Source organism: Equus caballus, chromosome 11, assembly GCF_041296265.1.
Source record: "Equus caballus isolate H_3958 breed thoroughbred chromosome 11, TB-T2T, whole genome shotgun sequence".
NCBI lineage: Eukaryota > Metazoa > Chordata > Mammalia > Perissodactyla > Equidae > Equus > Equus caballus.
This window is the reverse complement of record NC_091694.1, coordinates 38,444,627-38,469,132: the sequence shown is the minus strand read 5'-3', so window position 1 is coordinate 38,469,132 and position 24,506 is coordinate 38,444,627. Positions and strand designations below refer to the sequence as shown.

The following is a 24,506-nucleotide window of genomic DNA, read 5'->3' as shown; positions in this document are numbered from 1 at the left end:
CCAGGCAAGGAGAGTGAGCGCATTCACCGTAGCTATTTATACCCAGGAACACCTCACGTTCCCTGCCTTGGCTTCCTTCCATTCAGCACTGCCTGCAGTCAGCTTTCTAAGACGGGGGGCAGGATGGACAGGGCCCTGCCTGCTGCCCACCCTCAGCTCCTCCTGGACTCCTGGGACAGGACCCCTGTGGGATGTAAGAGTGTTGCTCATGGGGTGGCACCAAACCCAGCTCTCCGCCTCAGTGTCCTCCACATGCGAGTGACCTCCTCATCTCTGGAGACGGAGCAGAGTTTCCTGTCCAGCACAGATGATGGACAGTGGCTTCTATACTCCGTTGCCACCCTGCCAGTCCTCAGCAGGCTGAAGGCAGAGGGGTGAGGGGAGGCTGTAGGATGGGCCATGTCCTCTCTGTGTCATGGGACCACTATGCCCTCTTCCACACCCCTCCTGGCAGCACACGGAGGGGTCAGTACCAGTCAGGGGACCAGAAGAGATCAGAGCAGGTGGGAAACGGAACTGTCAACCAGAATCGAAGGCTGAGGTTTGGAACTCTAGCATCCTCATCCCAATAATGCCTCCCATCATGTCATTCTCTCTCCTTGTGCCTCAGTTTCCCCTTTATAGGAGGTATTGCCACTGACAGATGCAGAAGCCCATTGAGTGCCCTCAGTGCAGAAGTGGACAGGGCTGGCAGCCTCACCACCCCCCCCCCCGGCCTCCCCAGGGTCACTCACAGACTCTCCCGCACCCCCTCCTCCCACCGTGGCCGTGCCTGTGACAAGCCCCGCTCACGAATCAATCTTCCCAGGAGAGCCAGGCCCCGGCCCCTGACATTCCAATTAAACACTTCACTCTGACCTTGGTTGCATCATCTCGGCTTGGAATAACGTCATCTATCTTCCCCAGACGGACGGAGCCTAGAGGCCAGGCAGGGGGGACCAGAAGCCCCCCATCCCCGGAGCCGGCCTCATCACCACAGGGACACGTTTCCATCAAGAGGAACTGCAGCCCTCTCAGGAAGAAAAGCCATCAGCCTGCCCAGGGACGAGCATTCATCTCCACGGGAGGAGAAAAACAGCCGTGTCCCCGCCGAGGGGAGCCTCCTGTTTATGTCTCTGCCCTTCCCATCAGTCGGGCTGTCACTGGCCAGCTGGGAACTCTGGAGTCCCAGGGAAGAGGCGAGCAGGCAGAAAGGGAGACCGAGGACAGGGGCTGACGGGACTCGGTTTGAGGAGGGCAGGCCCCTGGTGGGGGACCCTGGCCTAACGGGGCAGCTTCGGCCCTTCCATGAGGCAGCCCACAGTCTGAGAGGGGAGAGAGGGCCCTTGCCACGGGGCATCTTGCAGACTAAAGGGAGACAGTCTTGCTCTAGGGAAGTCCCAGACTGAGCGGGGAGTCCTCCCCTGGATCCCCCTTTCTGGTGGGGGAGACGTACCCCACCTTGTGCAAAGCCCAGTGTGAGAGACACAGGCCCTGCTTGGGCAACCCCTCCGGCTTAAAGGGGAGACACAGCGCCCGCCTGATGGTGGAGACAAAGAGCCTGCCTCGAAAACTCCACCTAAAGGGCAAACATGGTCTCTGCCACCTATGGAGCATCCCCTTGCATCCCCACCTTGTGGGTCGTGGGGAAGGAGAACCCCTCCGTCCAGGGCTTCCCGAAGGAACATCTGTGATCTTTGGCATCAGGCAGACCTGACCTGAGTTCAAATTCCAATTTTATGCTTTCCTTCCCACGTGTCCTTGAACCAGTGACTCAGCCTCTCTGAGCTTCCTTTCTTTATCCGGAACATGGGACCTGCCTTGAGGAGAAAGTGGCGAGGCTACAGATGTGAAGCACGCTGCAGAGTGTCTGGCACACAGAGATCCTCAGCGGAGGGCGGGGGCCTCCGGGCCAGGTCGACTCTCAGGGTGGGGCAGCGAGGCAGCCTGGCCAGCTCAGGGGTCCTGGCCCTTGAGGTGGGAGAGGGATCCCAGGTCCCACAGGGCAGTGGGACCAGGAGTGAGGCCCCAACCTGCCACAGCGCTCCTCGGGCCACCGGAAGACAGCCCAAGCCAAGGCCGGACGCCCAGGGGGCATCCCAAAGACGACCTAGGGGCCTAGACTGTGGGGGGGCAGGGGGCCGGGACCACCTCCCAAAGCAGCTCCAGATTTGAAAATTGGAATCCATCACCAAGAGGCTCCTTGGGCGCCCCCAGCTCCGAAGAACGGCTTCTGAGCTGGCGCTGCTCCCTTGGCGGCTATTTTTAGCTTGTTTTCCCAGTAATGGTTCTTTGGGGTGGATTTCAGGGTTGTAGTTGGGTGTTCTCTGGGAGACAGGAGCAGTATCCATACAAAAAAAAAAAAAAAAGAGGATTGGTATTCATAGTAATTCAGCTGGATTTGTAAAGTTATTATTAAGCATTTGTCACCACAAAAGTCACTTTGATTTGGCTTTCCTTGGAGCTATTCTCCCTGCCCAATTTGGCTTCCTTATCTTCCACAGGAGGCCTAGAGAGGGTTGGGGGTGGGGGGGTCTGACAAGGACACTCAGAAAAAATCAGAGACTGCTCTTCTCCGAAAGAAAAGGGAGAAGGCAGACCCTCAAGGCTTGCATCTCAGCGGAGGAAGCTGATGTGGATAATAACAGTGGCAAACACACTCAGAGTGTTTACCGTGAGCCAGTCACTGCTCCAAAGGGCTTTGCAACACGGTAAGGTAGGTACTGTCAATATCTTCATTTTAAAGATGAGAATCTGGGCACAGAGAGGTTAAGTAAGTTGCCCAAGGTCACACAGCTGGTAGATAGCAGAGCTGGGATCTGACCCAGGTAGTCTGGCTCCAGGAATTAGGCTCCAAACCACCCACTAGACAGCCCCTGGCAACTGCCTATGAGGATCCAAGAGAGAGGTGGTGAAGCAGAAACAAGGATGCTCTCATTTAGCCTGAGGAGGGGAGGGGGACCCCCAAGTGAGGAGAACACTGCAGTCGCCCCAGACTCTCTTGGGGCGTCCCCTGCTGACGGATGTGGAGGTAGGCATGGGAAGTCCCGGCAGATCAGTCTCAGAGTGCGTGCGTACTCGGAGGTGCTCTGAGCAGGTGAGATGAGCGCAGGCTTGAGGGGCACACAGACTTGGAATCTCAGCTCCGCCACTTTCTAGCTGTGCAACTTTGAGCAAGTTCCTTTGCCTCTCTGAGCCTCAGCTTCCTCATCACTAAATGGAGATAATATTTACATATTGCTCAGGATTACTGTGCAGATTCAAAAAGGGAATGGCTAGGAAGTACCTGAGACATTGCAGGGCACTGGAGTCCAAACTATGGCCTCTTCCATCCTTCATTCATTCAGTCATTCATTCATTCCCTTTTTTCAGTAAACATTTGTTGAACACTTAATGCATGAATGGCACTGTGTTCAGTGTTGTGGGAGATTTAAGGGTGAACAAGATATAATCTTTGTCCTTAAGGATTTTGCAAGCAAATAAGGAAGTGAAGAGATCTGGTGAATTCCGACTATGAGGCAGACAGTGACGGAGTCCAGCAAGAGCGATGAATAAGGCTTCACAGAAAAGGCTCCACATGGGGAGGTGCAGAAGGAGGAACTAGCGTTCCAAGAGGAGAGGATGGCAGGCAGAAGGCACCAAGGCAGAGAAGTGTGCAGCCTGTTGGGGGGAGAGTGGCTCTGGTGGGGGGGAAGGTGTGTGTCAAGCACTAAATGCAAATTGGGAAATTTGGAATTAATCCTGCAGGCAGCGGGGAGCCGCAGATGGTTTTATAGCAAGAAAGAGACATAAGGAAGCTGAGAATCAGATTTGGGAGGTGGGGTGGGAGATTAAAGCAAGGGTTCCCATCTTAAGGGAGCCGGTTCCCATCTGGGTTTTGATCTCAACTCTCAAATGAGCTCCCAGTGGGAAGTCAGGCACGTTGCCCACTGTTCCAGGTCTCACGGTCCCACCAGCAACACCCATGAGTGGCCCAGATGGCCCCTAACAGCCACACAAGTCTATGGGGTAAGGGCTTCCTCCCTGGTCCTCAGCACACCTGGCTCTGCTCTCATCCTCCCCAGCAGCCTAGCCTGGCATCCTCCACCCAAAGCAGGAATCCTGGCACTGCCAACCCCAGGAGCCAGGCGGAGCTGGCTGGACAACTCTGTGGGGTCACAGGCAGTGGCTGGGGAGGCTCTGGGAGATGCTGGCCCCGGGGTCTTCGTCTTCCACCTGCACCCAGCAGCCAAACCAGCTAACAAAAGGGAAGTGGAGTAAGTCGTAGGAACATCAGAAGACTACTGCCATTTAGCTGCGGGGCTGTGGCAAAGAGAGCGCGGTGGCTGGCTCTGTGTGAGTCTCTCTCTGGCTCGGGCTCTCTATTTCTCTGCTTCCCATCTATCAGAGCTTTGCCCTGGAATTCAGGGAAGCGGAGGGGGTGGGGAGGAAAAGATGGAGAGCAGAGTGCAGCCTGCATGGCCTGAGTCCAAACCCTCCCTTGGCTGGGTGCCCAAGGGTGGTCCCGGCCTCCTGTCAGTGTGTGTGCCCGAGGGAGGGAGGGCGGGCGGAGGGGACGCCAGAGCCAGGGTTTGGCTGGGCCTGGGGGCTGGAGGGAGTGTGCTGCCCGACAGCAAGCAAAGGTGGGGGCTCTAGGAAATGAGACCCGAAAGCCAGCAAGCAGACCGTTCAGGGGGCAGCTCATTTTGCAGAAAGTTGGGACGTGTTGTGCGTGTGTGTGTGTGTGTGTGTGTGACCATGCACACACGTGCACTCATGCTTCATAAGCATCTCAGTGTCTTTCACCATGTACCTGTGAGGTTGCGTGTAACTGAGTCTAATAACCCGGGAGTGCGTGTCGTCACAAGCGTACCCCTGTGTGTGTAGGGCCGTGTGCCTGCTCGCCGCTCCAGCCTCCCTCCCCAGGGCCGCCCTAGCTCTGCTGACCACACTGCCTCCCCCCAGGCTCCAGGCCCTGATAACAGCAGCGGCTCCCTCTGCCCACCGCAGCCTCCTCTCCTCTCTTCTTCCCACTCCCTGGACCACACCAACTTGTCTTTCCCTCAGCACAAGTCAAAGCTCGCCTCCTCCAGGAAGCCCTCCCTTTTCCTGTAACACCTATGACCTAGGCTGAACTCCGTGCCCCTTGCTCCAGCCCCCAGGACCCCTGTGCTTCCGTCCATGGCAGCGCTCACAGCTGCCCTACGTTGTAATCCCATGCGCCTGCCCACTGACCTCTTCCATACCGTGGTGAGCTCCTTGTGGGCAGAGACCACTTTATTCAGCTAGTGTAACTCCAGACACAGAGTAGGTGACTAATCATTCATTTATTTGGTGACCAGTAACTGAGTGCCCAACAGACGTCAGGCGAGTGGCGTCCAATGGGGACAGCACAGACACCGCGCCTGCCTGCCAAGGTTCCCCCTCTACAGGAGGAGACGGACAAACCTGCGCACTCCGAGGGATGCTCCGATGCAGGAGACAGGGCCTCACGAGTGCACAGAACAGCAGTGGGAGCGGGCGGGGGCGGGGAAGGCTTCAGAGAGGAAGAAACGCCCAGATGAGACAGAACGAGCGAATGAGCACGTAAACGAAGTTACTAAAACTGGAGTCCATGTCAGGACCGAACCCCGAAATAATGACCCGAGGAGCCACACTCACTCTATCAAACAGAAGATTCGCCCGCAGGTCCACAGCAAGGCTGAGCCGGGAGGGGCACACTGTGGGGCAGGGAACCAGGCTCATCCTACTCAGGGTTATAGTCCTGCCTGTGTCACTAACTGGCTGTGTGTCCTTGGGCCAGTCACTAGCTCTCTCTGGGCCTTGGGTCTCTTATCTATAAAATAGGAAGGGGGTAGATTCTGATCTATCATCCTAAGCTGAGAGCATGCCCCCCTCCCAGGGCGGATTTACTGTGTTGTGATGACTGGGTGTTCACGATACAGGGAGAATTGAGCAAAGGGCAATGTGATCGGGACTTGAAGCCTGGCTGATTCCGAAGCTGCTGTTCGTTCCCTGTTTTCCGTGAGTCAGTCCGGGTAACCACATCGCGGTGAGTTGGGGAAAGCTGCAGGGAGTCAGGGGGACCCCGGAGCCAAGCAGCTAAGGTGGGCAGGACTTTCACTGGTGGAGAAGAGCGCTAATGAAGCAGAAAGAGGGATGGGACCGTAATGAAGAGGGACGCCCCTGACCACGGCGGGGGCCGGCCTGGCCTGGCTGGGGCACAGGACTCGCACTAAGGAATAGTAGGAGCCACAGATGGCTCCATTTGAAGGCTCTCAGGTCCCAGCCCAGGCCCCACCAGTCAGGCGAGGTTGGCACGGCAGCTGGAGGAACTGGAGAGATGGCACAGCCAGAGCCGGAACAACCAAGAGGAGCATCAGGGGCGAAGGTGGCCCCCTCAGCTCTGGAAGGTCAGGGGAGGGAGGTGCCAGGCAGGGCCCTCCTGTGAATTCAGACCCAAGACCTGATAATAAGCACTGAGCGAGTCGAAGGCCCAATTACTGCCATAGATGCATATGGGCAAACAATCCAGTCGGCCTATTTCGTTGAGCACCTGTGCCGGCACCAGTCTGCACACTGCGGATACACTGGTGAACGCTTCATACAGGAGAATCTTGGCCTCTGCGGAGCTCACACTCCATCAAGGGAGACAGATTAAACAGACAATTATAGAAGAAAATGTCAACTACTGTGAAGTCAATTAAAGCAGGGCCAGAGGATGGAGCGATGGGGCAGAGCGACGGCTGTGCTATTTCCAATCGGGTGGTCAAGGAAGGTGTCCCAGAACTGGTGGGAGCCGAGTACTGACCTAAACGAAGTAAAGGAGCAAGAGGCGAAGCCTAGGGGAGAAGCATTCCAGGTGGCGGGAACAGCAAGTGCAAAGGCCCTGGGGCAGGAACATCCTTGACATGCAGGGAGGCCTCTGTGGCCCCAGTCTAGAAAAATAGGAGAGTGGCAAAAAACAACTTTGGGAAAGCAGCTAGGGGCCACATCATCTAGGACCTAGCAGGCCACAGTAAGCAGCTTGGTTTCAACAGTTGTAACTAACAGTGGACATCACAGAGCACACATTTGTGCCCTGCACTATTGGGCAATCAGCAAACATTCACTAATATTTTAAAAGTGACTGGAAAGAGTTGGTGTGATTATTCACATTCAATAGATGAAGAGACTGAGGGTCAAAGAGGTGAGGTGTTTTAAAGCAAGGCTTCAGACTGAGTGATGGCACCAGAACATCAGGGGCCAATCAGTCTGCCCTGGATGGCCTGCTTAACGCTGCTCTTCCAAATCAATTTTGAGGAGCAGCCCCCTTTCACTCTCAGAAATATTCCGGGTTGGATGATAAATTGTGCGGTCACTGTTATGAGCTGAATTGGTCCCCCTAAAATTTGCACGTTGAAGTCCCAACCCCAGCCAACTCAGGATGCAACCGCATTTGGAGAGAAGGGCTTTGACGAGGTGACGAAGTTAAAATGAGGCCAATCGGGTGGAGCCTGAGTCCAACATGACTGATGTCCTTACAAGAAGAGGAAGAGACACCAGGGATGTCCATGCACGGAGAAAAGACCATGCAAAGACGCAGCAAGAGGGTGGCCATCTGCCAGCCGAGGAGAGAGGCGTTGGAGGAGACTGACTCTGCCGCACCTTGACCTTGGACCCCCAGCCTCTGGAACTGTAAGAAAATACATTTCTGTTGTTTAAGTCACCCAGTCTGCCATATTTTGTCACGGCAGCCCCAGCAGACTCACACAGTAGCTTTATGGAACCGGAGCCCTTGTCTCTGCTCGGCAAACCCGTGTGACGCCCAGCATGCCATGCTGCGTAGATGGAGAGGGGGACCCAGGGCACGGCAGGGCTGGCAGCTTGCATGCCGAGGCCCCGAGCACCCGCCCTTAGCCGCTGATGTTCTCCTGGCTTAGGGCTCAGTACGGGTCTTGGGATCTGAGCTGGGAGCTCAGCCTGCAAAGTGCTCCAGCGACAGGTTAGGGGCCCAGTGGTGGCTCTAAGGGCCGCACGTATGCGTAACAGTGTAGTAAACCGGGTGTACGTCTAACAGCACCGAGGGGCAAGTCTGGGTGCTGGAGAGGAGGAAGCGAGAAGCCGAACAGCTCAGTATGGGGGCGCAGAGAGAACGCTAGCCTCTCGTCAGAGGCTCCTGCGCTGGCCTCCTTCATAACACTGCCCACCCCTGCACTGAATGGCCTGCTCTGGCCTGGTGCCCCACTTGACCATGAGCTTCTTCAGCCAAAGACGGTAGCTATGTCATCTATCTAATCCTGGGCCCTTACATCTCATAGTAAAAGTAGTTAAGTGAGTTACAGAACTCAGTTATGGCTCTGCTACTGTCTAGCTGCGTGACCCTAGGCAAGAAACTTACCTTCTCTGAACCTCAGTTTTCTCATCTGGAAAACAGCTATAATAATAGCAAACTTTTAAAAGAGTTGCAGTGAGGACCCAGATGATGGATGCAAAATGCCCAGCACAGTGCCTGAACCTGAAAAGCACTGAGTAAACATCCACTATGAATATGGCTGTTCCTCAGTGTGGGTTTGTGGAACCAAGCTCTCGAAGTTTCCCATTGGGGTTTTGTCTGTCTTATTCAACCTGTGAATTCTAGTGTTCACCACAATGCTTCACACATAATTGCAGCTCAATAAAAAAGTCAACGTATTTAATAAAATGACTGAATTAACAGGGCTGAGCTTTTGCAGCTATACAATGAGAGGACTAGCTTGGGAAATCTCTGAGCTTTTCTCCAGCTGAGCCAGACCAGGATTCCAGGATAACCCCAGGAGCCCCTCCAAACGGTGGGCTCCCCATAGTGAAGCCCCTCATTGGCCCGTCCTATCTTCTCCTGTTGACGGGCATCCTGAAAAAGAGGCACGCCGACAGGGCAGACATCCCTGGGTCCACCGTGGTGGCAGGTCAAGCAGAGCAAGTGGGTGCCAGGTTCTTGGGATGGTCCCTCATGGGTAACCTTGCAGGGCACAGGGGCCTGACACAGAGCCCATCTTGCTGCCTGGCTGCCTGGCAAGAGTCTGGGGCTCTTCCAGACACTACACAGCGGCTGGGGATCAAGAAAACCCCATCATTGCCAGTCCGCTAGTCAGAAAGATACTTGGCCCCGGAGAAAACAGAAACAGCAGAAAGGGAATGCCACCACCTTAATGAATAAGGTGCCCATTTGGGGCAGAAGAGCGCGCACATGGCAGGTCCTCTCTCCAGCCCGGGGTTCCACCTGGGCTCGCTTCTCTGACCTCCCCCACCCCAGGTTCCAGCCAGCACTGCCAGCTGGGAATCCATGAGGAGGCTGTGCAGGTGCCAGAAGGGCAGACTGTGGGCGTGGTAGGGAATGCCCTAGGGGTGAGTCCCTTTCCAGGTAAATGACATGTGGGATTGGAACAGCTAGGGCAGCTGGCTGGGTCTACTCCATGCCAACTGCTTTCTCCCTGAGCCCTGGAACTGGCACTGCCTGAGAGGAACATGCCTTCAGGGCACCTGAGTTGGAGAAATTTGCACATTTTATTCCCCAGGGGGCCATCGGTAGCTCTTTGCCCCTTGGGGCAGGGAGGGAGATGTCCCACTTGGAGGCTCAGAGGATGGTCAGACACGCTGGCCGGGCAGAAGGCTCCCGGTCCACGGAGGGTAGATCCATGTAGGAGATACCGGAAGAACCTGGGCTGACGTTACATTCTCTAAGGAGAGCAGCCTGCCCCAGGTCAGAGGCTCCTCCATAAGGTGAGTAAAACTGCATGATGTCACGCCACTTGTCCCAGCTGGAATCGACTAGCTTAGTCTGCCTCCTGCTCTAGACTGTAAGTTCCATGAGGCCAGGCTAGGTCTGCTGTGAGCAGCGCCAGTGATGCTGGAGATCTTCACTGCACTGTTGTGGGACACCTGTCTCTCCTCTGGACTTAATCCTCGCAGGCCCTGGGCCCATTCTGTTGGGGTGGGGAGGGGTGCAAGAGCTCCCCGCTTCCTTCCTCCTCTTTCCCGAGCCCTCCTGTATCAGGAGGTGGCTTCTTTCCCCCTTTCTCTGCCACACACAGCCTGATTGCTGGCTTGCCTCTCAGTCGGATGGTTAATAAGCCCTTGGGTGACATTAATTGCCATCAGGCATTAGTAGCCTAATGAGAATCATCTTGCTTGATGACTCCGGCACCTTCCATCCCCGGGGCCTCCAGGAGCCCGGCCAGCCCTCGCTGCTCCACCTCCCTGCACCTCTGAGGTCCAGACAGATGTGGGGGTGGGGGAGGGGTGAGAGCCGTTCTCCGCAGGCCCCATCACCGAGCTGAGGCAGCAACAGCCAGGAGCCAGGGAGGAGGGAAGCTTCCACGCATGGTCCAAGCCCATTTTCCAAAAAGAAATTGTCACTTTCCTGGATGAAAAGGAAACACACGGTCAAGTACGGGTCTAGGACGCAGTCAGAGAGATGGGGAGACTGAGCACCCCAGCTGGCCTTGCTCTGACCTACCTCACCCTACACTCAGTCTGGTTGAGTGCTGAGGTATAGGAGGCCGTGACCCTCAAGACCCATAGGCCCCTCCCTAAGAGCTATGTCCGTGGGATGGAAGACCCTCTCCCTCCAGAGTAGAGTGGAATTGAGAGCCGGCCCCTGGAGGTTGGGACATGATACCCAATGATGCTATAAAATCATTGCCAAGGATCCAATGCCTGGCTGACGGTTGACGGTTGACTTGTCGGGTCTGATCTGGGTTGAGCTCTAACAGAAGGGGCCTGATGGTGGGAAGGAACACCACCCAGCTACCCCTCCCCCTCCTCGCCAGCAGGTGCCTGGGTGAGTGTGCCGGAAGGGCAGTTCCCCACCCCCACCCCTTGCCAGTTTAAAGGCTTGCAAAACAACCTGTAGGAAGGCACGTCCCCTCCTCTCCGCCCGCTCCCCCTGCCCAACAGCAGCGGAGGGGTTTTCCCCGAGCTGCGCCCGGGCCCATCCCCAAACGAAGCTGAGCCGGCGAGCTCGGCGCGGCCCGAGAGGGGCTGGGCGCCAAAGCTCAGCTGATTCCCACCCAGTGCCCCCGAGAGTCCTACGCAGACTTGGGGCTGGGGGGAGGGTGCCCCCTACCCGCGCTTCTGGTAGAGCGGCTGTAAAACATCTCCGGCGCCCGGCGGGGAGTGTGCATTCTTTGAAAAGGGACATCGGTGGCTGCGGTGGCGTCTACCCGGGGGAAATGCAGCCGCCGCAGCCGGCCGGCCCCACTCTGGCCCCAGCGCTAGCCTGCACTGGGGAGGAAAAATAAAACACAAAACAGGGGCGAGCAGAGCCGCGAGGTCGGCCCTTGCCGGAGTCTCATTGAGGAGCCGCGCGCGCCCCCAGGCTGGGAATGCGGAATGGACACGTGGACAGGGGAGGGGAAGCTGGGAGGGGGGTGTCCTCCGTGGCGCGCGAGTCGTGGGCTGCGCGCTCCGGGCCCACGTGACCACGGGGAATCGGGGAGGGGAGAGGAGGGGAAGGGAGCGAGCGCGCCAGGCTCGGCGCCCGCTACTGCCGGGGTGGGCGCTGAATCCCGGACGGGGGAGGAGGGCGGGCGAGCGCGAGTGTGTGTGTCTCTCTCTCGAGTCATTTACGGCGGAGCAGCCGGCGCGAGCGCCGAGGAGGCGGTGGCGGCGGCGGCTGCTTCGTGCAACTGTGGCTCCCCCCACCTCCTCTTCCTTTTTGCTCCTTGATTCTTCTCCCTCCACTCACGTCCATGGGGAGCCGGCCCCCCTGCCGGCACCTCCTCTCCGCTCGGTCCCGTAGGCACCAGCTGCCGCCTCCTCGGCCGTGGGCTGCGCGGGCGCCGGGTGCCCCGGCCCTTGGCGTGGCGCCCGGGTCTCGCCGGCCGCAGCCCAGGCTGGCGCGGCGCTCCGCTCGCACAAACTGACTCCGAGCGAGCGAGAGCCGATGCCCGGCTGCATCGACACGGCGGGCCTGCGGGCGTCCAGGGGCAGGGCGGGGGCGGTAGAGAGAAGGCGGCGTCGGAGACTCTGAACCCCGGAAAAGTTCAAGGTTTGTGCAGGTACCCCCGGGGAAGGCGAGGAGCGAGGCGGAGCAGCGCGCCCCTCTGCTGGGACAGCGAGACCTGGGAGGAGAGGGGGGCTGCCCAGAGCTGCTGCGGGCTGGCCGAGCCCCTCTCTATCCTCCTGCGCTTACGGCCGGGAGGCTGGAGTCGGCGCCCCGGACAGGAAGGGCTCGGATCAGGCGCATTAGCCGGCTTTCCTGCTCCCTCGTTTCTCCAAGCCTCATCTCCATGGGGCAGCCCGTTCCGGCCGCGCGACCCTCACCCCAGCCGCGGAGCCGTTCCCCGGGCAGGCGGCGCTGAGCCGGCCTGTGAGGAGCCCGGGCCCTGGTCGAGGCTGGAGAGAGCGCGCTGGCCCAGCAGCGAGCTCAGCGAGGGGACAAGCCGCTGGCCATCCGCCTCAGGCATTCCCTCCCGGCGTCGCCTAGGATGGTGGCAACCCGCGTCGGCGGTCTCATCACTGCACGGAAACTTTTTCTTCTCTAGATGGATTAAAGTTGCCTGGATTTTCTCTTTCTTTGCGAAAGAAATCATTTATTTGCACCTAACCTGGGATTTTTATGCTGGAACTGCTGCAGAGCGCTTGGAGGAAGGAAGCCTCGCTATCTATGTGGGGTTACTACCGAAACCAGAGAAACTGGGGCTTGCGTTGGAAATCTGCACCCTCGAGCGGGTTCGGATTCGAGCGGGGCCGCGGAGCTGGGGGATCTTGCACTCGACTCTAGGCAGACCCCGAGACGCTGGTGGCCACCGGCCCCGGGACCGCACGTGCGGCTCCCCCCTCGCCGCGCAGATCCTGCAGGGGGCACCAGCCGGGGAAGGTGGAGGCTCCTTCCGCCCGGAGCTGCGCCCACACCAGCTCCGCGGGTGTAGCCGGCGCCGCCTGGGACGCCCCCTCCCCTCAAAGTGTCCCCGAATTGCACTCCTTGGTCCCCAGAGCCTCCGCAGAGACAGCCTGGCGCCACGGCCACCCTGAGTTGGATGTGACCAAGCCCAGTCTGGGGCCAACTCGTCGTCGACTGTTGCCCCCTCGGCCCCCTCCCGCTGCCGCCTCGGCCATGGCCCCAGGGATACTGGGCCGCGGCGGCGCCGCCCTGCTCTGTCTCTCGGCCCTGTTCGCCCACGGTAAGTGCCGCGGCGCGGACTCGGAAGTGAAGATGCGGCGAGCGCCGCTGGAGGGGGCACGGGGGAGACTGGAAAAAGGCGAACCCCCACCCCCCGGACTCGCAGCCGCTGCTCCCAGCTTGGCATCTCAGGCAGTAGCTCGAGTTACCTCCAGCCCACAAGCCCTTTGGCGGGAGCGGAGACTGCGAGCCCAGCCCTGGGGACCGAGCCCGGCCCAGGGAAAGGGCGGGGAGGGGCGGGGGTCCTTCCAGTCCTTTCCTGGTTAGAAAGAAGGGTCCAAACCAGAACGTCTGGGGGCGTGTCCGCCCACGGAAATCTATAGGGATCTGAGGATCCGCTAGGTCTGGTCCGGGCCGCCGCTCCTGCCACTCCCTCCCCCGCAGCCGGCGGGGCTGGGGGCTGTTGGGGTCCGCGGGGATCGTGTCTTCGCCGGCCCCTGGCGCGCAGGCCGGTGCGGGGCCGTGCCGCCCGCCGCCGCGCTTCCTGCGGCGGTGCTCGAGAAGGGAAGTGGACTGACAGCGGCCCGGGGAGCCGCGGCGGCTCGCCCTCCCGCGCGCCGTCCTGTGAGCTGCATCTAAATGGCCGGCTTAGCCGAGCCCGGAGGGCGGGGGTCTGGGCGGCCAGCGCAGGCCGGGCGGCGGGCGGCGCGCGGAGGGAGCGGGCTCCGCGCTCGCGCGCTCTGCAATCTGTTGCGTCTGCTCCCCAGGCTCGCCTCGGGCTCCGCGGTAAAGGAGGTGGGAGAGGGAGGGGCCGAGGTTGGGGCGCTCCAAGACAGTGGGACAGCAGGGATACGCGTGGGGGACAGAGGGTGTCTGAACAGCCCCCAGAGTGGGAACTCAGATCCGACGGGAGGAGGCTGCAGCCGGCCTTCCGGAGCTGCAGGCGCTCCAGGAGGCGAGGGGCGCTGACCGAGGGGCGAGGGACGGGGCTGGTGGGGAAGGAGAATGGAGAAGAGAGTCCCTCTGCTCCCTCCCAACATGAAACCAGCAGACCCGGGGCACATTTCCCCGACCAGCGTTGGGGGGGAGTCGTTTACCCACGCTGAGGGGTGAGGCAGGACAGGTTGGAGAGGGGCTTAGATGGAGGGGGCAGTGGGCTCTCCGCGTTGGTGGAAGACCCTCGGTGTGTCGTGCTCAGCTTTTGCCCGCATCTAACCAGTCCTCAGGAGCCTGCCCAAGACCGCCGTGCGCGCGCCCAAGGTCTCTAACCAGCGGCGTCTCTCGCCCCGACCAAGGCGCGCTCTCAAGGTTGAAAGAATAAGGAAAGGGACTGGCTCTGGGAATCCAGGGTCCTGAGGCTAGGAGGGGCTGGGGAACGGGCTGACCTCCCTCCTCGGGCGGATTGGTTCTTCCCGGCTGGGGAGTGACTGCGGGGGTGGGGGGGCGCTATTTTGCGTTCAGTTCTCCAGACACAGCCAACCTCAGTTCTTTATCAAAAGAATGGGCAGGGCAACGATGGGGGGGTTGGGGCGCGCAGGGGGAGCGCAGCTGGGAACCAGAAATCTGGGCCCCATGTGCAAGACTGAGGGCGGCGGGGAGGGGGTGGGGAGGTAGGCTCTGCACTCTAGCACTGGAGTGCTGTGCTGGCGACCCAGTCCTAGTGAGCAGGGAGTTGGGGCGGCCAGCAGGAGGAAACGCAGCTCCGGCCTGGGTCTAGGCGTGGTCCTGCCCGCCTCCTGCATCCTGCTGCCAGAGTCCCCTGCCGAAAGGCCAGCCATGGCCCCACCGCCGGCTGCTCAGATGCTCTGGCTCCCACGTCTGCCTTCCTGACCCCTCAGCCTGGTATTAAAGATGCTTTTCCCTCCCCTGCCTGCCAGAATCCTGCCTGCTTCCTGGCACCGTGCTAGCGCTCCAGTCCGGCCTTGCTGTCCGGCCGCTGCTTCTCGTGGAGTGTTAGCAGTCTGCCTAACGTCTCGTTAGATGTCAGCATCTTCTCTGTTCCCATTACTCCTGGAGTAGTGGAGGCAGAACCGTGGACTTTTCTTCTCTGTCCCTCCACACAGCCAGTGCTCAGCACCATGCCCGGCACACGCAGGGCCCAGGGTTGGCTGGTGATCAGAAAGAAGCTGTTTGAGGAGTGGGGTGACGGTCTCCCACCCAGCCGGCATTCTCCCCCTTCTCCCACATTGTCTATCCGGTTCCCTTCCCAGCTCCTTCCGTAAGTCCGCATCCCATGCCTCAGTCTCCCCTTCCTCAGGGGAGGGTGCTAAAAGATGCTCAAAGCTTGGGGACCCCTCCCCAGATACATAAGGCCAGAATCACAGAAGTTTCTTCCCCAAAAAAACCCATCTCCCCTAGGCCTTTCTCCTTCAGGGCTGCCTAACACCCACCCACCCAAACAGCCTCTCTCTCAGGAAAAGGGTTCTTGGATTTAGCCTCACTTCAAGCCGACTCTTGGTTGGGATTTCTGGGCTCTTCGAAGGTGCTTGGGTGGGCGAGCATTTGCTCATTTTTGTGCCTGGCAGGCTACTGAGGCCGCAGGGCTCTGACCGCACAGCCAGACTGGGAGCCAAATAGCCTGGGTTTCTGTCTGACTCTGGCGCCGTCCGGCGGGGTGACCTTGGGCTGCTTGCCTCGTGTTCCCCATCTTCCACAAGCAGTGTGGCCTCTGGCCCGTCCCTCCCCTTCTCACTTTCTGCCAGGATTGCTGGGCAGATACCCTGTGTGGGCGGAGCCCCACTGCTTTTCAGAGCCCAGCTCAGCCTGTGGGGTGATGGCCCAGTCTCCTACAGTACTTCCGGTCTCAAGGCTTGTGCCAGAGAACATCCGTGAAGGCCATTCCCCTGCCTCCTTGGGCAAGCTCTCTGCTCCATTTTTAGTTCAAAGAAGAGTTTATGGGGCAGGGGGTGAGTAAATATTTTGGAGAGCCGACTATGCCACCCCTTCCTCAGTAACCTTCACTGGCTCCCCACTGCCTATAGGATCAAGGATACACTCTTTGCCCCTCTGGCATCCAAAGCCCTTTATGATCTTGTCTCAATCTACATCTTCACTTCTGGGTACTGCCTGCCCTCCATCCTCCATGCTCCTTATGAGGTACCACTCTCCTCACCTACCTGCCTTTCTTCTTTTGCAGCCACCAGCCTTTCCATCTGGAATACCCTGCCTCCAGAAAGCCTTACTTAGCCTTCAAAGCCCAGCTCAAACATCACCTCCTCCAGGGCGTCTGCCTAGATTGTCCCTTGGCTTGTCAGCATTGCTCTCTTCCCTTTGCAGCACTCCTCATGGCTGCAGGGTGTGTGTGTGAAGGGTGACGTGGGCATACTTATGTGTACACCCCTCCTGATCCCCCCAGACTTGCATTTAGGGCAGGAGCCATAGCTTCTTCATTTCTGCTCCACTGTCTAGTGCTTGACTCAGAGTAGGTGCTCAGAAGAAATGAAGGGGCGGGAAGACAACTCTATATTGGGGGCTCTCCCAGTGTCAACTGAAAAGGGGGCTCTGGAGTGTGAGGCAGAAGAGGGGAAGGTCGGGAGGCAGGTAGAGGACAAGGGGACAGGGCAGGGCCGTGCAGGCCCCTTGAGTGGCACATACAGGATCCACATGTCTGAGTGACATGTTGCAACAGTCCCGTGGAATGTGAATGCACTGTCCCTTGGGCTCTGAATACGTGACCTCAGATGCGTGTGTCCTCCCTCTGGGCCCCCAGCCCGACAACCTCGAGAGTTTCTCAAAGTTCTCCGGGTCCCCTTGATTCCCCAAGCTCTGGGCTCCTTTGGAATGCAGGAGGGAGGCAGCAAGAGGACAGGGCCAGCCTGGGAGGGCCCCTCACTGCTGAGAGCGAGCGATGAGGCCTGCCCCCCCACACACACACCCGTCTTCTTCTTGGCCACATGGAGCCCTGTGCCACGACACAGCCTTGTTAATGTTTAAGACCAGTAGGTGGGGATGTGCTATAAACTTGGTGGTAGAAAATGAGCTTTACTGCAATCCATTCTGAGCATGGCACAGTGCTTGGCTGCGGGAGGTAAGGCCACTTTGCAACACCAGGGGAGGGCCCAGGCCCTCGCTGGGGGCCTGTCTGGAACTGACAGACCCCCAGGCCTGAGGCAGTAGAAAGTGCTGGTGATGCTGCAGAAACTGAAACACTGAGAGGCACCAGCTCCACCCGCCAGGCTCTGCCTGCCCACCTAGGGCAGTGGGCCGTGAGCTGGGGGAGGGTGTCGCTTTGTAGCCCTACAGGTAGCAGTGTCCATCCACGGCACTGAAGCTGAAAGAGATCACAGGACCACTGCATCCACCCTTCCTGTGGATGTGGAGAGGCACTCCGAGAGGACAAGGGGGTGCCCAAGGGCATCCTGCCCATCCATTCTGGAACCGGGACTAGCCCCAGAGCCCAAGGGGGCGTTCCTGGACTGGCGGTCTGCCCTGGGCCCCTCGGCAGAGATTCCACCACCTCTGTTACCTGCTCTCTCTGTGGCTTCTTCCAAAGATGAGCTTCTGGCCTCCTCTAGCCTCGGGTCCCAAGCCGTCAAGATAGTCAGTCACCAGGGACGTTAACGAACCTTGCCCAGCACTCCGGGGGGGCTCGTGGAGGGGTTCAAACCCTGAGCTTCAAGTCCTTTTCATGAGCTTGGCGTCCAGTTGGGGAGATGAGAAAAAGGCCCAGACTCTGAAATTCAAGGCAGTTTGAAATCAGAGTCCCCAGGATGCAGCAGACGGGGGTTCAAATCCTGACGTTGTCATCAGCTTGCTGCGCAGCCACGGGACAGCCAACTCCCTCTCTTGGAGTCTTGGTTTTTGCCTCTGCCCAGAGCAAGGGGACGATGCCCGCTGAGGCCCCTGCCAACTGGCTTGTTCTATGATGGAACCACCTCTTGTCACCTCCCTTAGGTCTCCACCCGCCCGGCCAGCAGATGCTAACGAGTGGCTGCGATTCGCCCTCCCGACTCCCTCCCCAGGGTCCTCCTTCCTTCTTCCTTGCCAGCGCTCCGCACAGAATTTTAATAAGAGATTAATGAACCAGTGGCAGGGTTTTTTTTTTTTTTTTTTTTTTGAAAATAAATTTCTTTTCTATTTTTCTGCTCTGTCTTTTTAAATGAAAAGTGGGCCTCCTTATCATTAATTCAGCTGGCTGTGCCATGCTCCAGCGGTCCCCAAGGATGGGGCAGTGTATCAGGAAGGGCCAACACCATGCTGGCTACTGTATCTGTCTCTGGAGGACCAACGGACGGCCCGGGGGAGGGAGGCACGGAGACAGGTGAGGCCCACGGGGTAACAGAGGGAACGAGCCCCTGGGGGGGATACAGGCTGAGAGTCCAGAAGTCATTATCTTTTTTCTATTGTGAGTACCCCTTTCAGCTCCTCTTCCTTCCCCCCAGCCCACACCCCTCACACCCCTCCACCCCCTCCCACCCCTCCACCCCAAGGCCTGCTGGCTGGCAGACAACCCAGCAGGATGAAGTGGAAAATGCAAGCAATTACCTGGATTATTCAGTGCTTGTTTCACAAATGAATGAATGCAGGAATGAATAATTCAGTGCAAAAAAAATAAAAAAGAGTAGAAAAGGTAATTGAAGAAAATCCTTTTTTGTCTAAATTATCTAGGTAATTATCTGCGTTTGGAAAGTTCTGCTTTTTATCGAACTCAGATCCTTCCCGCTTCATTCTTTGCCACACCTTTTGGGCCTGTGCGGTTGGGCAGCTGGTTCCTCTCTTCTCTTGAATGACTCTGCGTTCAGGTCAATCTGGAGGGAGAGGGCAGGAGGTGTGTTCGCTGGAGGGATTTCTCAGCCCCTCTCTGTTTCCTGGGCCCATCTCTCAGCATCCTCAGAGCCGGGAGACTGATGTGTCCAGGGTCACCTGGATAAGCGGATGACACTCAAAATGGTCCTGGTTCTCAGTGGCATCTCCATGCAAGAATCCGGGTCTGAACAACGTCAGACCCTACAGCGCAGACCCCTGGCCCTGAGAGAACAGGCAGCCAGCACGCCCTTGACCCTGACCCCTTCCCCAGGGGCATGGCCCCAGGGCTGGCCAACCCTTAAACGGAATCAGCCACAGTCGCATTGAGGGACAACCTTTCTGCTTTTCTGAGAGAGAAAAGGGGAGAAAGGGAAATGGTTCCTTCCCTGGGGGAGCGCCCAGGATGACAGGCAGACACAGTCTCATCTTCAGAGAGGCCCCGATCTGGCGAGGGAGGTGCAGCCCCAGCCCTCAGAGCTGGCCTTTGTCCTCTTTCACAGTGAGGGTCTGACGGGGAGAGATGAGATGACCACTTTGCCCAGAGGCTGCAGGCTCCCACTTGGCAGCCCCCAGGGCTGTGGGGAGCCTGGCTCAGGGCCAAAACCAGTGTGTTTTTGGTAGCCTAGCACAGACTTGTCATGGCAGGAGAAGGGTGTCGGTGGGGGCCAGCTGCACTGGCAGACGCTCGCCCGTGCACCCGCACAGCCACAGGTGCATGCTCGTGACGCCTGAGAGTCCTGGCAGTTCTTGGGAGTCCAGAGCCGTGACCCCATTTGACTCTCAGTGGCCGCTGGGGGCAGGCGGCCACTGTGGTCCCATTTTAGAGGGCAAAGCTGAGGCTCAGGCGAGTCCTGGCCACACCGCCTCTTGGGGTCAGGTTTTCTGACCTGCCTGCCAAGGTCTTCTTGCCGTACCTCTCTCGCATGCGCATCTGGGGAATAGCACAGACGCGGACCAACAGAGGCAAGGGCCCATACACCTGAGTGAGGCCCACGCCGTCTGACCCCGCTGATCTCCAGCCCCTTGAATGAGTCACCTTCTTTTCTGTGTCAGAACCTCCATACATGCTGTTCCCTCTGACCAGAACGCTCTTCCACCCCTATCTCCTACTCAGCCTTCAGGCCAGAGTATATCCACGCTTCCTCCCGGAAGCCCACCTTGATTCTTAGATGAACAAAGACCACTGCTTAGTTTGAACCTGGCAGGGGTGTGACCACTTCCTGCCCTGTGTTCTTGGGGTCTCCTGGGGTCTCTGGAGTAAGGAGGTATTTCAGGATTCATCAGATGAGTCAATGACACTTGTGCACATGTCCACGTGGACACCTTCCCTGTCACTCGACAAGTGTGCAGTTGGTGCTCACTGTGGACCAGACACTCTTCTAGGCACTGGTCGTAATCCATGAACACAGCAAAAACCCCTGCATTCCTGTGAGGGCAGGGGGAAGGTAGACAGCAAATAATAAATAGATTAAACAAGGAAATTATATAATATGTTAGAAGGCAACAAGGGCTAAGGAAAATAAGAAAGTAGGGTAAGGGGAATTGGAATTCCAGTGTGAGCGTGGGTGAGCGTGGGTGAGTGTGGGTGTTGGGAGGGGTTGTGCGGTATCAAAGCGAATGTGCCTTTGATAAAGTGTCATTAAGCAGCTTGAAGGAGGTGAGGGGAGGAAACTGAGAGAATATCTGGACATTACAGAGGGACCAGCCCCAGGGCCGGAGCGGGCTTGACCATTTAAGGTCCAGCCAGGAGGTCAGAGGGGCTGGAGCAGAGTGAGGGATGCTGGGGGGGAGATGGGGTGGGGGAGGGGAGCTGGGGTGGGAAGGGGAGGCCCTTGGAAGAACACTGACTTGCAGCCTGAGCGACGCAGGGAGCCATAGCAGGGTTTGGGGCAGGAGTGACCTGAGCTGACTGGCAATGGCAGAGCCTGCAGGAATGGGGACTGGCCTCCCACTGCCACAAGGAGGGACCTCTGTCTGCTCTCGTTCACCCCCTTGCCCCCACAGTCCTGGCTGGGGCTGCCTTTCCTGCCGCCCCACAGCCGCCCGATCTGGGGCAGGACCAGGGTGTGCAGGGGGCAGACTGAGGCAGAGCCCACCCAAGGACTGGCAAGGCTGGTGGCCACCCACCTCTCTCCTGTGGGCCTGGCCTCCTGTCTGTAACACGGGGCTGTAGCAGCAGGTGCTCCCATGGCCTCTTCTGGCTCAGACCCCCGCCATCGCCTCCGTGATGGAGGCCAAGGGCCTGTGTCCTCATCTCTGCCGGGGCGTGTGGGACACTGAGCAATCTTGGGTTTCTTTCCCAGATTCTGATTTTCTAACTATCTACCTTTACAAAAAGCTCGCTCTAGGGGTGAGGGGGTTACACGTGCTTGTTTGACAGGGAGCTTATAGCGCTCTGATCTGGGGATGTGACAGCCAGGGTGACTGTCTTCCCCAGGTCCGAGCGGCCGCAGTGACTCTGGCTCACCTGTTGCTTTGACCCCTCTGCTTGTGCCTGTTTTGTGTCTGCAATAGCTCAGTTGCTGGCCCCTCCTCTCACCGCCAGCCCCCTGCCACCACATGACCACTGTAGCCCACGCCTCTTAGCCAAGGAGGGGACCTGCCCCAGGAGTGACCCACGCTCCCCCCTGTCCTGTTCCTCATGGGGAGAGACAGGTGTATGGGGCCTTTGTCCAACAGGAAGGAACTCTTGGATTGGAAATAGGAAAAACTGCCATTTTTCTCAGCTGCCAACGCAGCAAAGAAACGATCTCAATCTTCTGTGGCTGATCTCGGCCGGAGAAAAACTGCCAGCCGCCAGCGCCACCGTGCATGAGAGGTCTGACATGCTGGGGAGGGAGGCTGGAGCGGGGGAGCGGCGAGAAGCAGGGGGCACTGGCCACTGCAGAGGGCTGGGCTCCCCGCTCCCACTGTAGCCCTCCTGTCTGGGAATCCCCGGCCCCCGCCCCAGCCCCGCTGACTCCACACCTCTCTCTGAGCAGCTATTGAAGTATCTAATTATCTTCCTAGTCACTTCCGTTAACTAAGTACCTACTGGGTGCCAGGCCCTGTGCTGGGCACCAGGAATCTCTCCCTTGGAGCCCGCAGGAGACTCTGTTCTGTTTCTGCTTGGTCCTCATGCTCACGGCTCCCCTCCACCCTTCCCCTTTCCCTGCCCTTGACCCTAAAACCAAACTGCCTGTCTCTTCCTGTGTCATTTGGGGCAAGTTACTTAACCACTCTGTGTCTCAGTGTCCTCACCTACAAATGATTATAAAGGCACTCCACTGCTAGAGTGGTTGTGATTAAATGAGTCGTTATTCCATGTCAAATATCTAGAGTAGTTGCCCGGCACATGCTAAGTGTCCACAAAGGATAGTTGTCATTATTATTGTTATTAATATTTTTAGTGCGTGCCAGGCACTGCAGTAAGTGTAAAAATGAAGAAAATACGGCGCCTGACCCACGAGGAGCTTCTAAGGCAGTGTCCTGGGGAGATGAGCCATGTCTGCACAGATTGTGATGAAATGCAGCCATAGACGTGTTGGAAGAGCTACCACGTATCTGGAGGGAGAGGTCTTATACCTGTTGGGGGGACCGGGGGGGCTTCAAGGAGGAAGCGCCACTTCAGGAGGCCTTAACCAGCTACGAGAATTCTGCTCCTGAAGACTCATCAGTCGGCATCTACTGTGCATCTGAGACCGTGGGGAAGACAGAAACGCCGGGCAAGAGCGGTCGCTGGCCTCCCAGCTCTGAGGCCAGTGCGGGGAGAGCCAGGGCTGCCTGTGAAGGACTTGCAGGGTAGAGGGCTAAAAGCAGGGTACGTGCTGGAAATTCTTTACCTGGATGTTTTCTTAAGACCTCACAGAACTTTGACCCTGTGCTCCATGCAGCATTGGGGAGCTATTGAGTGTTATGGAGTGAGGGAGTGACGTGATCAAAGCACTTCTCAGAATGCCTTGGTTGGGGGCCATTTGCAGAGTGGAGCAATGCTAAAGGAAGCTGTTCAGCAGCTGATCTGGGAGTGAGGGCTCTTAGGGTGGGAAATGACTGCTGGAAGTCATTGGCGGTCCCACCACATGGCCAAGAGCCCACTCTTGGCACCAGGAGGCAGGTGTGAGTGCCGGCTCTGCCTCTTGCCAGCGGCCTGACTTCTCTTTCTGCTCCTTGGTTTGCTGTGAGATGGAAGGTGAGGCGCAGAGTCTGCAGTATGCGGCTCAGGGTTTGGAGCTGTCTTTCTTTCTTTAGCAGCTAAGGCCCAGAGAGGGAAAGGGACTTGCCTGGGGCTCACAGCCATCCTGACCCCGCTGGGGTACGGGAGTGTCTGCTTGATTGTCCAGTCGGGAGTCCTGGGGAAAGCGGGCGAGTGGAAGAACTGAGAGAGACAGGGTGTGCCTCACTCTTTGTAATGGAGGCCCAGCCTCCCACCTCGTTCCTCCCCACTGAGGGGTGAGATCTGCCCCGGGGGTGGCGTCAGCATTTGGGCTCCCGAAAAGCCTCAGAAGCAGCCAGCTGTGTGTCAGCAAATGGGGGTGGGTGTCCAGGTCACACAAATGTAGGTTTGAATCTCAGCCCGGCAGCATGTGGCTGGCTGACCCGGGAGCACCTGCCTGCCTTGTCTCCCTGAGCCTCATCTTCCCCGTCTGCAGAATGGGAGTGACAGCATCATCCCTTGAGGGCCATGTTGCCCCACGGAGAGGAGATGGCACCATGTGTGTGGAAATGCCCAGAGCTGCATGCCCACTGGGGGGCTTGGCGGACGTGGTGGGTCCTGAGCGTTCCCCTCCTTTCTTCCCTGAAGCCAGGCCTCTCTGCTGGGAAGTCCCTCTGAGAAGTGCCAGCCACTTCCCGGAGAGCCACTTTCTAGTGGTGGGGCTTTTCTGTTTTGTTTTGTTTGTTTGGGGTCTTATTTTTCTTACCCTTGATGCCTCCTAGCAACATGCTGCTTATTTTAAAAACAGCAGTGGCCAGCTGCCGGCCCCTCTCCCTCGCTCCCCTCCTCCCTCCTTGCCTTCCCGGGGAAGCAGCCACAGGCATCGCCCCCCACCCCCGCCGTTCTCGGTGCCTCTCCCACCCCGGGGTGGAGGAGGAAGCATTCCTGGGTCCCACAGCTGGCTCCACCGCAATGCCGGGGTGGCACCCAGCTGGGGAGACCAGGGCTTCCTAAAATTTGCATCTCCTCCACAGCAGGCACAAAGGTGGGCATAAGGGCTGCTTAGAGACCGACAAGGCAGGCAGCCCAAACCTTTGCCAGAATAAGTCGAGGGTGATGGGGAGTTTCGGACACGGAGGCCAGGCGTCCCTGAACCACTGCTGTGATCTGTCCTGTAGCCTGAAGACGTGTGGCGACTGGTCCCCGAGCTGACTCCTCTCATACTTCCTTCCCAGATTCCGCATCTGCAGACAATAGGAAGAGAAGCATACCCATCCCACGAGGTGGGGGGCAGGCTAACTGAGGTGAAGCACAGTACAATGCAGGCCATGGGCACTGTAAGCACTTATTATTCATCGGGAACCCTTAGGAGTCACCTTGAACAAGCCGATCCACCCAGGGGCCCCTCGTGTCCCCACCCTCCCACCTCATTTGTTCCTCCTCTCCCTGGGGTGTTCCGTGCTCCCTCGTTGGCCTCTCAGCCAACGGCATGCCATCGGACAAATCGTCTCCTCCGGCTGGAGTTTAGTTTCCCTGTCTTTGAAATCAGGGTGCTGAGCTGGATCCATGCTGTCCGATGGAAATATA

The 24,506-nt window shown here is 58.2% G+C and overlaps 1 protein-coding gene across 1 annotated transcript in view; it reads left to right on the top strand.

Annotated features, from left to right (window-relative positions):
* The first annotated feature begins 12,969 nt into the window (after positions 1-12,969).
* Positions 12,970-24,506, top strand: part of TMEM132E (transmembrane protein 132E) — a 52,902-nt gene continuing 41,365 nt past the window's right edge. Inside the window, exon 1 of the mRNA XM_023653026.2 lies at positions 12,970-13,103. Within this exon, the coding sequence (XP_023508794.2) occupies positions 13,037-13,103 (67 nt within the window). The 5' untranslated portion in view covers positions 12,970-13,036. The remainder of the gene's footprint in view (positions 13,104-24,506) is intronic.